General features: G+C 38.5%; 1 protein-coding gene across 2 annotated transcripts; it reads right to left on the bottom strand.

Moving 5' to 3' along the window:
* Window positions 1–4,363: 4,363 nt before the first annotated feature.
* trarg1a (trafficking regulator of GLUT4 (SLC2A4) 1a) lies at window positions 4,364–13,539 on the bottom strand. Of its 2 annotated transcripts, XM_060888317.1 has the most exons (3): window positions 12,728–13,539; window positions 7,563–7,689; window positions 4,364–6,161 (listed from the first exon to the last, which is right to left on the bottom strand). In XM_060888317.1, exons 1-3 carry the CDS (start codon window positions 13,109–13,111, stop codon window positions 6,154–6,156), a joined length of 519 nt encoding a protein of 172 aa, XP_060744300.1. In that variant the 5' UTR covers window positions 13,112–13,539; the 3' UTR covers window positions 4,364–6,153. The 2 variants fall into 2 exon arrangements, with proteins under 2 accessions (XP_060744300.1, XP_060744299.1); XM_060888316.1 differs by lacking the exon at window positions 4,364–6,161 and having other exon boundaries at window positions 7,549–7,689.
* Between the last annotated feature and the right edge of the window lie 1,817 nt (window positions 13,540–15,356).

The raw sequence follows: 15,356 nt of genomic DNA on the forward strand, positions 1-15,356 counted from the left end.
TGTATTTGTAAAGTTTTTATTCTGCAGACAGGTGTAAAGATTGATTGGGCTTATGGCCAGTTTTCTGATGATGAAAACTGCATCGTAGTGCATAGAGATGTGATTAACCTAAACCTTTATGTGTTTGCTGTCTGTGAAGAAATGTTAGAAAGATAACAAGATGCAGCATCATCTGTTTCATCCTGTGAGCCGGCATTTCATGTAGATGATCATCGCCTGAGCTAGGAGAAGACCGAGAGGCAACTAATCCTGTGTTTGATGTGCTGAAAAGAACATCTCCAGAAGAAAGACTCAGGAAATCCAGATGGGCTTTAATACACAACACCAGGATTCTTTGGGTAAAACATCTAACATTGGCTATAATTTGTTTAAAGCCTTTTTTTTTTTTTACTGAATTCAAATGTACTGGAACTTTTGGCACTAGAAACCCAACAGACCAGTACCAAAGGCCCAAGTTTGTTTTTTATGATTTTGGCTTCATAAAAAAAATCAGCACTAGTGGGATATTTTTATTAGCAATTTCGCTGTTGCCAATAAAATCTTCTTGACCGCTGCTCAGACAAGGGAGCAATGCTTTTAATGATGGTATAGGTATGCATCAACACTTTCTGGAGTATGAAATTTTTTTCTTGTTACGCAGCCAGTAACTGCTGCTCAGTAGTGAAATTTGTGGAATAAAGAAAAGTCACGTCTATTAACACAAGAGCATATATGGTGCTTGTGCAGTGCTGCATGACACTTGTATGAAACAATCAGTTACTACTATATCCTAGTCAGGGTCACTGGTTTAAACGGTGCATTTTGATTTGTGAGAATTCTTTAAGGAATGGGCAGGAACAGAATTTCAATCTGTCCCCCACACACCTCTAGTTGTTAATAATGAAACATTTACCATAAGTGTTGCTATAATCATTCCAGTTTCCAGGTTGCTGTAAAGAGAAATTGTACTGCTTCCTCTCTTAACCTGGTTTCTTTTGACTTCTTGAATACTTTTCTGACATCATTTCTTTTGCCATTTCACTAAACCCTGTAGGTCTGTAATTTGTCAATGTCTTGAGTTGCAGGTCTTATATTGGCTTTAAAAGAATTAGTGAAAATGGAAGACTGAAAATTACAATCAGGTTTCTAAAGAGAGAGTAAAACTATAAGGATGCCCATTGTGTATAATGACCTGGGGTGGCTTTAATCATTATTTCATCATCTTTACCGATAGAATAAATGTTTAGAAAAAGCTGTTAGTATTAAATGGCAGCCTTTATTCCACACATCACAATTGAGGTGAGGGAGTGGAGGTGAGGTGAGGGAGTTGAGGTGAGGTGAGGTGAGGTGAGGTGAGGGAGGTGAGGTGAGGTGAGGTGAGGTGAGGTGAGGGAGTGGAGGTGAGGTGAGGGAGGTGAGTGAGTGAGTGGAAGTGAGGTGAGTGAGTGAGTGGAAGTGAGGTGAGTGAGTGAGTGGAAGTGAGGTGAGGGAGAGTGGAAGTGAGGTGAGTGAGTGAGTGGGAGTGGAGGTGAGGTGAGAGATGTTTTTGATGTTCACCCATCCTTCTAGAAAGAAGAACCTGACGAGACGCACTGTCTCCTGATGGTGTAATTTTGACTTTTTGTTAAAGTTTCATTTAACTCTCATTGGACACATTGGATCAGTGGGTTTCATAGTGGAGTCCTTGTAGCATAGCAAAGTGTTCTGTAACACACTGTATGGCAAAAGGTGACCATCACACCCATGTGTTCCTTCTACCACAAAGTTAGAAGCACACAATTGTATAGAATGTCTTTATACGGTAAAGCTTTAAGAATTCTCTTCACTAAGAGTATCAGACCTGTTCCAGCATGACATCGTCTCAGCCGTGCCTCACACAGAGCCTTAACCACCTTGAACATCTTTGTAATAGAATAGAATGGAAACTGTGTCCCAGGCCTTCTCACCCCAAATTAGTGCCTCACTTCACTAATGCTCTTGTGGCTAAATGAACACACATCCCCATAGGCACACTCCAAAATGTAGCAGAAAGCCATTTACAGAAGTGTGGATGTTGTTCTAAAAGCAAATTAAAACTAAATCTGAAATTGGATGTATAAAAAGAACATGTGGGTATGATAGTGAGGTACCCATAAACTTTTGGAATTCACAAACCACAGTATATTACCATAGTGTGTGTGTGTGTGTGAGTTTATAAAAGAACCGTGGGCCTGTAGTGTGTACAAGCTCTGGCACACGATGCATGTTCCTGTCTGCGCTGTGACAGAATAATTTTCCTTGCTTCTTGTGCTGTGCTTGGTTTTTGTCATTATAAATTATGTGCCTTTTTTCTTAAAGGTATTCCATCAGCATGTTTTGTTTTGATCTCCCTGTGCAGGCTGGTTTGTACTGAGTAAATCCAGTGCTCTAAATGTTTTAACACAGCCAGAGTCATCAGTCCTGCAACAATGCTCTTACCATTTGGGGCTTTATCTAAAGGTCACAGCAGCATCACACGCTGACTGTTCTCGATATGCTTCCCTGAAATAAAAATAAGCTCAAATAAATACAAATATTTGGTGCCATGGCTTTCCTCATGGGAGGGAAGCTCTAAAAGGAGATTACTGGTTTGTTCCCTCTCATAATTCTCACATGGGTGTGTGTGGGCTGATGGGAAATCTCTTCATTCTAACCTAATGATTTATAGTTTAAACCCTACTGGATCGTCTTCCTGCGTTACACCTGTGTTAAGGCTTTACAGTTACTTAGAGTGAAGAGATGACTAGATTAGAAGCAGATGGACTCATGATGGACAGATTATCAATCCTCTTACACACTGCACTGTTCTCAGCACTGAGATGTTGCTGGAAGATTCCTCAGTTCCACATTAAATTTAAAAGCATCAAACACTTAATCTTATTCACTTAGAACCTCACAGAGGATTGTCTAGTTCTCACATAATGTGTTTAAAAGTACAGAGGGATTTTTAGGTATAAATATGTTTTGTAATAATTTTTGCAAATCTCTGTACAAGGGGAAAACTCCCAGACATCCCAGACTTGGTTGAACAATAAAGGACCATACTTAATGAGCAACGAATCAGTTCAAAGAGGTGTTTAGTCTTTCCTGGTAAATCATTTTGCCTATTCAGAAAAAATCCCCTTATCTTGTATGTCTACATGTATGAAAGTGCTGCTGCATTCATTCAGTAATCATTTTGAGCATTGCTTGTGCATGTCCTCCGAAATTAACACAATGTGCTGCATATCACAATTTGTCAGTGTTCACACCTTAATGAACAAATTAATGTTGTCACTAATCTACTTGTGCACCAGCACGTTCCTGCAGTTATCTAATCGACCAATCGTGTGGCAGTAGCACAATGCAAAAAAAAAAACATGCAGTTATACATCAAGCAACAAACATCAGAATGGGGGAAATGTTATTTCTGTGACTGGGATTGTGGCATGGTACCAGGGTTGGGTTGTGTATTTCTGAAACTGCTGATCTCCTGGGATGTTCTGGGAGTTTAAACAGAAAAAAACATCCTGTGAGCTTGTTGATGAGAGAGATCAGAACAGAATGACCAGACTGATCTATGCAGACAGGAAGATAACGCACTCTTTACAAATGTGGTGAGCAGAAAAGCATCCCACCTCACAACACATTAAACCTTAAGGTGGATGAGCTACAACAGGAGAAGAATTAGAAAAACAATCACCCTGCTCTGGTCTTCAGTGAGTCTGTACTCATGATGGCCTCAGATTCTTGTTCTTGCCTCACTAGAGTGGAGCCTAATGTGCTCTTTTGCTTTTAGATAATCTAAGGCTAATAATAAACATTTCCTGTTAATTCTAAGAAAAAACATACATTAGTTGATATGGTGAGGTTTTCTCATACTATTCTATATAAACTCCTATGAGTGTTGCATTGTTTTCATGCAAAATGTTCCCTTTAAGAAAGCTAGTACTGTTAAACATCTGAGTTCTGGAAGCAAAGGTGTGTTCTTCAATCATGGTGATTAAGAATGATTTGATTTTACTTTTAAATGCGTGACTACATAAGGATCATTTTCATTAGATAATTGTAGGTATGTTTTCCATACCTGTGTGTGATACAGTGAGTTGTGAGCTATATAGATCAGCACCAGCAGCTTGCATATAAATTGCAAAATCAGCCTGTAGATGTGCAGTTTTACTGATCTGTGCATTCTTCCTTTTCAAAACAGACTGAAAAATAGCCGTGCGTGCGTGGTTGTGATGGCGTAAGCCTTTGTCAAAGAAAAGCATAATATCCTCTGTGTGCACTGCTAGTTTTTTTTTCTTTTCTCATTCTGAATTCTGCTGCACTAATGGATATCTTCAGAATAAGTAATCAGACACGTTGTAGACCATGCAGGTTAACATTTATTCCACCCATGCAGAAGTACGCTATGAACCTACGAAATAGAAATTCATATCCTAAGTGAACCAAGGTACCATAAACCGTTGAAGGGATAAATAATAAAATCACAGTTTTAGACACATAGCAGCACTTGTGCATCTCATCAATATTGGCACTGCACTTAAATGTACAGTAAGTACCTGATGTATGAAACAGATATACGTGAGCTGTGTTCGTCTAAATGTTCCACAGCTTAGAGCAAAGCATAGCATTTCTATCTCTTACATTCACACACATTCTCACACACACTGTAAGGACAGAAAAAACTGTGGATGAGGTAAAATGGTATACAGAATCCAGTGTTTGTGATTCTGGGTGGTTTGTAGATGCTAACAGTCTCTACCTGTACAGAAAAATTAAACAGAAACAAGGCAATATATCAATAAGACAAAAATTCATACATTTGAAATTTGTTAATGCATGTGAACAGAATTATTAATCTGGAGTAAAAATCCTGAAAAAACATCAGGTAATAAAGTGCTTGGAAATCACTGAATGGGGCAGTAAAATTCTTGAACAGAATGAGAAAGTGGTCATGTATTACATTTATGAAGAAAAAGCCTAACAGCCGAATCTTGGTGTTTTTTTATTTGACTTCAACAAAGTTTTAGACTAAAAATTTCAATTTTATCGTTACCTTTGCAAAGATGCAGGAAATACTGTAATTTGTGTTGTATCAAAGAAACAATTTGATTTAAAGTGGCGCTTTTGTGTGTGTGTGTGAGAGAGAGAATAGCAAACAGATATACTGTCTGTCTACAGCATGCCTAAATAGTTTGGTAAGTATTTGGATATATAGCATACGTATACAAGTTAGGAGTCCAAAAGAGCTAGAGTGGCATTCTGCACTAGTGGTTTTAGTGATTGTGGGTAGAGTTCAGCTCTGAGGGCTTTGGCACCGAGCACGGTGAAGTGGTCCTGCTCCAATCATGCCTCTAGACGTTTGTCCATGCTTCAGCAGGTAGCTCAGATGTGGGAAGGGGATTTGACATGCGTTTCAGTGCGTAGTACCCGCAGCACTTCCAACAGCAAGGCCAAGAGAATCAGCTCATCTGTGCCCAGACCAGATCCAGTCATGTAGTATGTGCAATTCAATTTAAGTGCCCACAAAAAAGTCTTTCTAAAGGGACATGATGATGTTTGGCTTTTTTACATGCATGTGTTCATTCTTCATAAAACAAAAGCTACAAAATAAATAAGGCAAAACAAAAATACTCCTCCTGTTCATAATTCTTTCCATTTTCCATTGACAATGTCCATAAGGTCACGTATCATGTGGCAAAGCTAAGACTCTCCTGCTTCTCCTAATTCATTTCATCTTGTCATACAAATCTTTACATAAAATATATGCGAAGAGAAATATTTCAAATATATCTGTGCATCTGGATATTTCAGGAGTAATATAATGTTAGAATGCATCTTGCAGCTTGAGGTCCCCATCTTGCTGAAGAGATCCACTCTCATCCTTGGCATCATCATCATCGGTCAGTTTGTCAGTAGAACAGTGTTTGGTGTACACTAAGCACACTTACTGTTCACTTTAAACCTATAGTTGTGGGTTTTTTTAATCAAGCACACATTAACTTATAGCATGCATGTCATTTCTCTGTAAATAGATCTTATTTTTGCTACACTCCTTTTAATTTCTTTTTCTTTTGTATGTCATTTTATATGAAAGATCTCTTTTTTAATTACACAGTAGAGACTTTTTTGCTGTAGATGGTTGTTTCTTGTCAGATGTCTTCCTGTACTTTAGCTCACTGTAGGAGAAAGCAGAGACACATTCAGTTATCTATCACTCAATTAGTCTTTTACTGACCTTCCACATGCTATAATCTCTAAAGGTATCTATATTCTACAATTAAGCAGTAACAAGCTACATTGCTCAGTGACTCTTATATATAAAAACAAGTGGTTTTATATTATGCTGTACATCTAATGTAATTTAAGTATATTTTTGGAAAGATGAACTGCATGTATAAAATCAAGAGCTGCAGTTATTGTTCACATCAGACATCAGAAAAGAGAAAAGTTGAAGTATTTCAGAAAGATCTGTGGTTAGAAATGACAGAGGGCAGAAGATAATGTCCAGAATGATTTAAGCTGACAGGAAAGCTAGAGCAAACCAAAAGAATCACTCTATGCATCCATGTTAAGCAGAAATGAATCTCAGAGAGATTAATATGTTGAACCTTCAACAGCAGAAGGCCTACACACTGAAGATGTGCACATGCTCACTACAACTGGACAGCTGAAGATGAAAAAGTCTAGGTAATATTTTTCTAGTCTTCATCTCTAGGGTTTGTGTCCATTGTAGCCTCAGATTCCTGTTTTTGGTTGACAGGAATTGAACCTGCTTTCAATAATGGCCTTTTGCTGTTGTAGTTCATCCTATTTAAGGTATGGTGTGGTAGCCTAGTGGTTAAGGTGTTGGATTACTAATTGGAAGGGTAAAACTCTGAATGCCATGTCCACCAAGCTGCCACTGATGGGCCCCTGAGCAAGGCCCTTAACCCTCAATTGCTCAGTTGTATAAAATGAGCTCAAATGTAAGTGGCTCTGGGTGAGGGTGTCTGCTGAATGCTGAAAACGTAAATGTGTTGTGCATTCTCTTTTCTGCTCAGTCATAAGAAGTTTTTAGTTACCATATTTTTCCTGACAGATCTGTACTCCACCCTGCCTTGCAGTTCTTCTCTGTCTTCTTTCATCACTAAGCTATTTCCACCCAAAGAACCGTTAAAACCGATTTATTTTTGCACCAGATGGAGTAAAGTCTACATACTGTTGTGTGTAAAATTCCAGGAGATCCATGCCACAGCCACAGAGATCATATTTTAGCCCATTAATCTGTTGTGAACATTAACTGAATCTTTTGACTTCTTGTTATTTTATATATTGTGAGATATGGTATAACACTACTGTTCTCAAATCCTAATCAATCTTGTCTGTTTGTTTAAGCAGATTTCATTTCATATATATTTCATTATATAATTTCTACTTCAGTTATTGTTTTCAGCTACTGACTGAAAACAAAAGTATGAATAATTTAAGTCTAGTTTAGACTTCCTACCTCAGATAATGTCTTAACAGACTGACACTTTACTAGCACTGGGCCACAAAAAATTACAAACGAGCAAGATAAATGCATTAGTGTGTAGTACCTGACACCACAACATAGACAATAATTGCAACCAGGCCCAGGATGATGGCCACGATGCTGAGTAGACGAGCCAGGCGTCCCAGTCGTTTTGCCCCGTCAATATCCCCCTGCTGTAGGCTGTTTCTGGACTGAATGAAAAAGACAGAAAGATGAAGAATGTTGCAAAAATCTCACAAAGAGCCCAAAGTGCTTATTGCTTAAATATGTATGAGTTGCCATTACAGCAGGAACCTAATGAAGATAGCACCTGAACACTATCTCATGCTGCATAAAGATGGATGAAGTCATTTTGACTAGGAATTCTTCCCAGCTGAGAGTATGGAATCTCATTATGTTAAGACACAAGCCAGCTTTTTATTCTGGAGAATGAAATAACAGCAAGGTGCTATTACGAGTCCTGCCACAACCGTCATCAGTGATGCAAAGACATGCTGAGCTTCCTGATGACTATGTATTTTCGTTAAAAGGGACCCTATGCCACCACTTCCTATTAGCGCTTCAGTGCACTCTGGGGAAAGCCCCTCTAGACTGCATTAAAGCAATCGATACATAGCAGCACAGCTGAAAAAAAAAAGCCCATGACAAAGGCACCTCACCCTACAGCACACTTTCCATACATACCATTATCCCTATACTTCTGTTTACAAGCTCAGTGATGTGATATAACCTTAAAAAATCTCTCAGCAGATGCAGAAGTGCAGTAACACAAGACTTTGGACTAGCTGTTACACTGCCGCTGTCCGTGGTGCTGAACCCCACTTTGGCAATGCGATGTGAAATGGACGCCTTTTTCTTGCAGTTCATTGCTGATCTCAGAAGAAATATAAATCGTTCACATTCTCTGGTGCATACATCAGGAGTCATCAATTAGACAACCTTACATCAGGCCAATTTCTCAAGGAATTTCATATCCAGCGACAGGGGACATTAAGAAACAACCTTGGCTATAAACATATAATTTGGTTAATGTTCATCTGTGTTTTAAATATTTAATTGAATAAGATTAACTTGTAATCCCAGTAAAAGCTACTCTTAGATATATATTTCATTTTGTATGAATAAATATAAAATTTAAAATGAAGTCTTAATCTGTTTCAGTATGCGAGTTAATCGTTTTTCCCTTTTTTTCATGACCTTTCCTACTGCAGTGTGGTCAAATTAATGTAACTGCACAATGAGTTTGAGGATGTGTTGGGGGCAGAAAAAACGTATTTGACGACTCCTCCATATTTCAACATCTACAGCAGAAAGCATTATCCCTTTTGTTGTAATAAAATGTTGTGTATTTGTTTGATCCATGGCACAAATCCTTGCCCAGCTTTATATTTAACAATCAGCAAAGTAATTACTAAACAAACCTTATAATCTTCTATTCGTACTAGACTGTTTACACACCACGGCCCCCTATTATACTCCATCTCAGCATTGCAGGTGTGTTTGCTTAGAGCAGGGGTCACTACAGCAGGGGATTGAATTACCACCCTGTCAAACTGCTCCTGAGAGAAGTGAGAATCTGCAATAGCTCTGTTTCTGAGAGCAGAGTGATCCTTTGTCTCCAGACTTTGTACTGAATTTGAACTCTGTATAGCTTCTTTTAGGGATGGAGCCAATCACAGATACTTTATTCCAAATTAACATCTGTTCAATGTGTATAAACATACAAAAATAGATGACATTTTCACATTTTTTTCAGATGGACTAACAAAGACAAGTGCTTTGCCTGCATAGTCATGGTGAGTTAAGTTATCCATGTCCATTAAGTTTATCCATTAAGTTATATATATATATAATTTGTGAAATAGAATGAACTTAACTCATTCTGTTTATAATTGCAGGAACCAAACAAACAAAAATAGCTCCACACCTCTAGATGAGACAAATTATGAACTCTAACTGGGGCTGTGGACATTTTAAAGGCAAAATTCACAGACCATACATAGCAGTATGATACAGATAGTGTCATTGTGTTACACCCTTACTACCTACACAATGTGATAAAAGGTAAAAATTTGTTCAAAATTTGATTTGGGTTTTTTCTGTAGAGAAAACCTTCAATAGAGAAAGCTAGGAGGGTTAAACATATATTTTTTTTAGTGTGTAACAAACTTTTATATTAGGTTTTGATTATTAGTTTTTCATAACTGTGAGCGGTGAGAAGGTAGCTGTAAAGGAATCAAATGATTTATGTGTTTTTTCCTCAAGGAAGAGGACCAGGATTGCCTCTCACTGTGTGATTAATGGATATCTTTATTCCAGGAATATTTTCATCATGGTATTTTACACACCAGATGACATACTGAGCCTTTGCCCCTCAATACTGGCCTGCTATGGTGAAGTATTTTCTTACAGGATGATGCCATAAATAATGGCAGGAACAGCCCTGTTAGAGGTCAGAAGCAAAAGTGACAACCAAGTAATAGTTCACTGAAGCACTGGAAGAGCTCCTCAACCACTGACTCAGCTCTCTTACTGTACATAAAGCCTCTGTGGTCAGTAAATGAGCAGGTGCACTAGAAACATGATCTCACTGATACTGAGCATCTAAAATGTGATGGTTCAATAGTAGTGGAAGAACTCGGCAAATACGTTTTCAAAATGTGCAGCTTGGACAAATTGCTCAATAAGCGTTATCAACCTTTTTCCTTAGCTTTTATTTGTTTGCAGCTGCAGAGCTTTTACTTAAAGAGCCATCCATTGCTGGAAAGGTTCCTGTTCTACTGAGGTGTAATAAAAAGGGAACCGTAAACACAAATGAGTAGGCTTTGTTGCATCTCTGACAGCCATAACTCACCGACAATTCTGCCTAGCATGCAGTCTTGTAGCTCTGACTCTCCCTTTATGTCAAACCTTGCTCTGTCCAATAAATGGACTTAGTAATGGGATCCTTTCTACATCCAAGAGCTGCAACTTGCAAGTACATCTTACTGAACCAACATCTCTGTAACCAACTGTATTCTCTGCTTTCCAATTTGTCTCAAGAGTCTTTGATAATGCACTAGCCAAGAAACACCTTGATAATGCACTGTCTGTTCTCTGCCTCTCTTTTTCTCCTACACTTTCTTCAGTAGCTAAGATGATGTGTAATGGACCTCTGCTAGCATCTAACAGGGTGTAAATGTTGTCTCTTTGCTAACTAACAACAACTAACAACTGCAATTTCCCTGTCTTTTCTAATAACGAGTTAAAAGGCCAGCTCTTTTTTCTTCTGGAACTCACCCCTCTGATAGAGTAAAAATCCAAAGCCAAAGCCATTTGAATCCAGTCATCTAAAACAGGCTCAGTTCATTTGTTCATTTGAACAGGCCAAGCTGTTTGGATAATTGTGGCTGGTGGTCAAACCATATTTGCAATACAATATCAGCCCTTACAAACAACACAAGTATTCATTAGGCAGTGTCCTGTCCATACACACTTCTTTTTGTCCCTCTGTGGGAGCTCTCCAAGGTGCTATGTAAAGCACATACAAGTGGTTCAATAGATCTATAACTGGAAGCTAAAATGCCTTCAAGATCTGTGGAAGTGTGGAAAAGTGCTAAGAAAACATCCTCCTGAACTCTTGTGTCATATCTTCATTTTCCATCTAGTGTGTCAGTGAAAAGTAGAGCAGATTCTAACTTTACTCATTTGCAGCAATTTACTGCATGCACATGATACTGCTGATACAGCACTTCAAAACAATCTGTCTTTGCATTTCTCTAGAGAGACAACTCTCCATTTTCCCTGTAGAGACAGAATGATAGGTGCAAGTACAACAATGACACATTAGATCCCAAAGAGTACACTGGAAAAACTAGGAAATAATTATCTTATACCCCATATTTCTATTATTCTCCATGCCATAATAATTAATAGAAAGAAATGTTTAAACTCCAAATGGGTCACTGGCTAGCTATGACTGGGAATCCTCAAAACTGGAAAGAGACAAATAAAGAGAAGGATACAGTAGAGAAAGGAGTTTTCCTTTTCCCCTTTTAAAGATCCAGTTTCCAATATGCAGATATTCAATTTCTCTCTTCTCCGAGTGTTTCTTTCAGACTAGCCTGAGTCAAAAGGGCATTCCCATACAGTAAATATTTCATCAGGGAAAGACCATTTGGTTCAACATCGCTTATGAGTGAGTCATTTCTCTCAACTGTGCACACACACACAGACCAGTCCAATGCATGGAGCCACACCCAAAACTACCATCCTGCCTCTTACACTAAATGAGAGGCTGTTATGATTCCCTGTTGGAGACTGCAAGAATAAATGATTACAGTGGGAAAGACATTATCTTGGCACATTATAGATATTCGATATACTAGCAGCCAGGGCTTTCTGGTGGCCAATGCAGATTTGTTCTACCTATAAAACTGGCTTATATTGTTAGATTTCTATCTTTGGAATTTTTCAGATGATTCAGGCAAGGAATGCACTAAAAATATTAAAACACTACACAATGTTGCACATTGGAACATAATAAGAGATAATTTCTTTTGTTTTTTTAAGTGCAGATCCTAAAGTGCATGAGATTATTCTGAGAGTCAGTTTGTTTAAGGTTTTGGCCATGAATGTGAGAAACAATATTTTCTCAGAACCAAGCCTTAACTCAGCATGTAGTCTGGAGATAAATCATTTGGGTTTTGCATACTTAGCTCTGTAATTCATCTGAGCACATCAATATGAAATTAACTTGAACAGGAAGACACAGATGAGAAATCTTCCAGTATTAGTATATGTGTCTTTAAAGTGGAAGAGTAAATTCAACACAGCTTGATTATTATAACAGTACATTCTCAGAGAAAGGTACCACTCCTAGTCTCTCAAGTCGGACCATCAAGAGTACGCTTTTCATATCTTTGTATATCTTTTTTTGTGTATATTTAAACTGAAAAAGGTGATGTAGTATTGCTTTAAGGCTTTATTCTAAAAGGTAATTTCAGCAATTTCTATACAGCATTTTAAAGGTACAATATTTTCACGTTTCCAGGTGAAAATGGATCTTAAAGGTGAGAGTATTGTTTTCAGTACAGAGTATATATATTTTTTTTATCATAGTGGTTGATATACAGTTGCTTATATCTATTAACTAAATTCACACCCCTTATTATATTAAACATTATATGAAATACTGGAAAAGTCGCGCAAATGTTGGGGAAAAATGCAACTTTCGTTTAATTTCCTTACCATGATGGAATACACGAGTGCTACGATGCTTACGGGCCAGACGGGACAGAAGCAGGACAGGATGACCAGCAGCAGGTAGTCTTTGGGTATGGGCTGCTCATGCACCGCGTTGCCGGTGGATGAGGTGCGGCTCAGGCTTGGTCTGGAAGAGGACAGGGGTGCTGAGGCGAGCTGGACCACCGAGCTCGATCTCTGTGGTCCGCCGTGGCCGTTCTGCTCGCCCTCGGCTCCTTTCTCTACGTCCACAGTGAGAGTGCCGGAGGTGGACATACTGAGCCCGTTTCCTGCTCCGCCGTCACACAGCAGCTTCTCCGTTTCATGCTGCACCCTGCCGCGTTCAGCCAGGCCCGTCTTCTCAAACTCACTGTCGGTGTTTACAGCCATGCTTCACCTCCGAAAATCAGTTCACACTGAGATTAAAACTTCCGTTTGTCTAGAAGCACTTTGGTAGAAACGAAGTAATGATGCAGCGTTAAACTTCCATCATTTGCAGGTCAGTTACGCATTGGTCTAGTTGGTCTAGTTGGTCTAGTTCCCAATAAAACGTGAACAACAGAACCTACTAATAAATAGCACTTTCAGCATCCACTAGACGCTCGAAAGATCAGTCACATCCACAGAACTGTAGGCTGCAGCGTGCTTCCATTCACATCAGCTCATTTCCTCTTCCCCAAAACACTTCAGATCGGCTCTTCCATTCAATCCGCCCTTTTCACTACACCAGCTATCAGACCCACGCGATTCAGGACAAAAAAAACGGAGAGAAATAGAAGTCATTCACCAAAACCCACCATCACTTTTCACTTTTTCTTCTGCGCACAAGATTTGAAGGTGTTTGACAGAAAAAAAAAGAATAAATAAAATATATTTAAAACTAGAAAGCCACTTTTCTACACGCACAAACGCAGAGGGCGAGAGAGAGAGAGAGTAAGAGAGAGAGAGTGAGAGAGAGAGTGAGAGAGAGCGCGCAGAAGCTGCGTGTCGCGCCGCAGGCTTTTCGCTTTGTTTTGTTTAAAGCTGCTGATGAGGAGACTTGCTCAAGCTTTACTTCTCTGCACTGCACACTACACTACACTACAGGATTGTGAACTGTTTCTCCCATCAGCCCCTGCACTGCTTCTGCGCCCAGACCATCCCAATGGACAGAGGTGCAGAGAGACACTCCCTATCTCTCACATCATTACCAGCATTTCAGTGTAACAGAAGGAGGAATTCCACAGTTTCAGTCATTTTTGTACATAAAAATTTCAGAGTCTAAGATCAATAGTATTATTGAAAGGCTTTAGTCTTCAAATCTTTCATGACTGCAAAAATGGCCATAGTATTTCTAATAGAAAGAGAAGTAATTAATGATTGTTACTGCTGTTTATCATACATGTTTATTATAGAGCTCTATTTTGCTGTAAATGTACTCGTTTAGGCAAATCTTGCTTTTGTATTGACAACTTAATATTTTGCAATTGAATAAAACCATATTAATCACATCATTCACGTTATTCAAATTTTTGGCCGCACTGAAGAGACTTGTGAGGAAAGCTTGCCATTATTCTGTAAGGTAAAGGTTCTTTAAAGATTAATCAAAAGAAATAAATGCAGTTCATACCCATGTCAACATGATTTTTCTTGATTTCATGAATGTTAGTCAAGGGAAGATTAAAGGGTCAACATATGAAACTCCACACAGCCACACAGGAGAATGTGTAAAACTCCACGAAGACAGTAACCTGAGCTTTATTTATTTATTTATTTATTTTTTAAGACCAGAGGTCTACCTACAGTACAAAGTCTAGACACCTAATGTTACCTATCTATCAGCCAGAAGAAAACAACAGGAAAAGCTTATCTGAACATGTTAGTTGAATCTAGTCAGGTGCTTTTAAAGTAGTTCATGTTTAACATTACAATTCGCAATGCAGCATTATAAAGTCAGAGCCAAGTGTCTGGTTTCAGTAATATGAACAGCATGTAAAACTTTTGTGAAGATCCAAACATTGTCTTTTGGGGAATTAGGGGAATTTCCTAAAAGCTCATTGACAGCAAGCAGCCTGTCTTATATCAGGCATTTTACTTCATGCTACAGATTCCTTAGGTACAGACCTAGAGTTACTAAAATCTGTCTTCTTGGAACAGAATTGTTATCTGCTTCTCCACCAGAACCAAATGTGAACCCAGGAGAATCCTAGATATATGCACAAACACTAACACTTTAAACTATACACACAAGTCACCAATGACTATTCCCACTGTCTACCATCTAGACACTGCTGTCCTGTGCTTAATGGGTGTATAGTCTAATGTATAGTGTTGTGTATAGCCTAATATATGACTATTGCCAAAGTTTCCTGGAGTAACCATATTTCAGACCTCACTCAACACACTCGTGACAGTAATATTGACTTTGAGGTTCGCTGTCTGAGTGCATGTGTGAATTATAATGACGATATGATTTTTTTTCTTCATTTAGCAAAATAATAATTAAAAGCCAGATCGTCAAAAGTCAGCGCCTTAATAAAGAGGGCGAAAGGAAGAATGGTAGAAAATCAGCACTCTTTCAAAACATTGATAAATCTGATAAATGATGTTTATTGCAGATATACATGTATTGTATGAATAATAGTTTGCCCCAAAT

This window comes from Tachysurus vachellii, chromosome 15 (genome assembly GCF_030014155.1).
Source record: "Tachysurus vachellii isolate PV-2020 chromosome 15, HZAU_Pvac_v1, whole genome shotgun sequence".
NCBI lineage: Eukaryota > Metazoa > Chordata > Actinopteri > Siluriformes > Bagridae > Tachysurus > Tachysurus vachellii.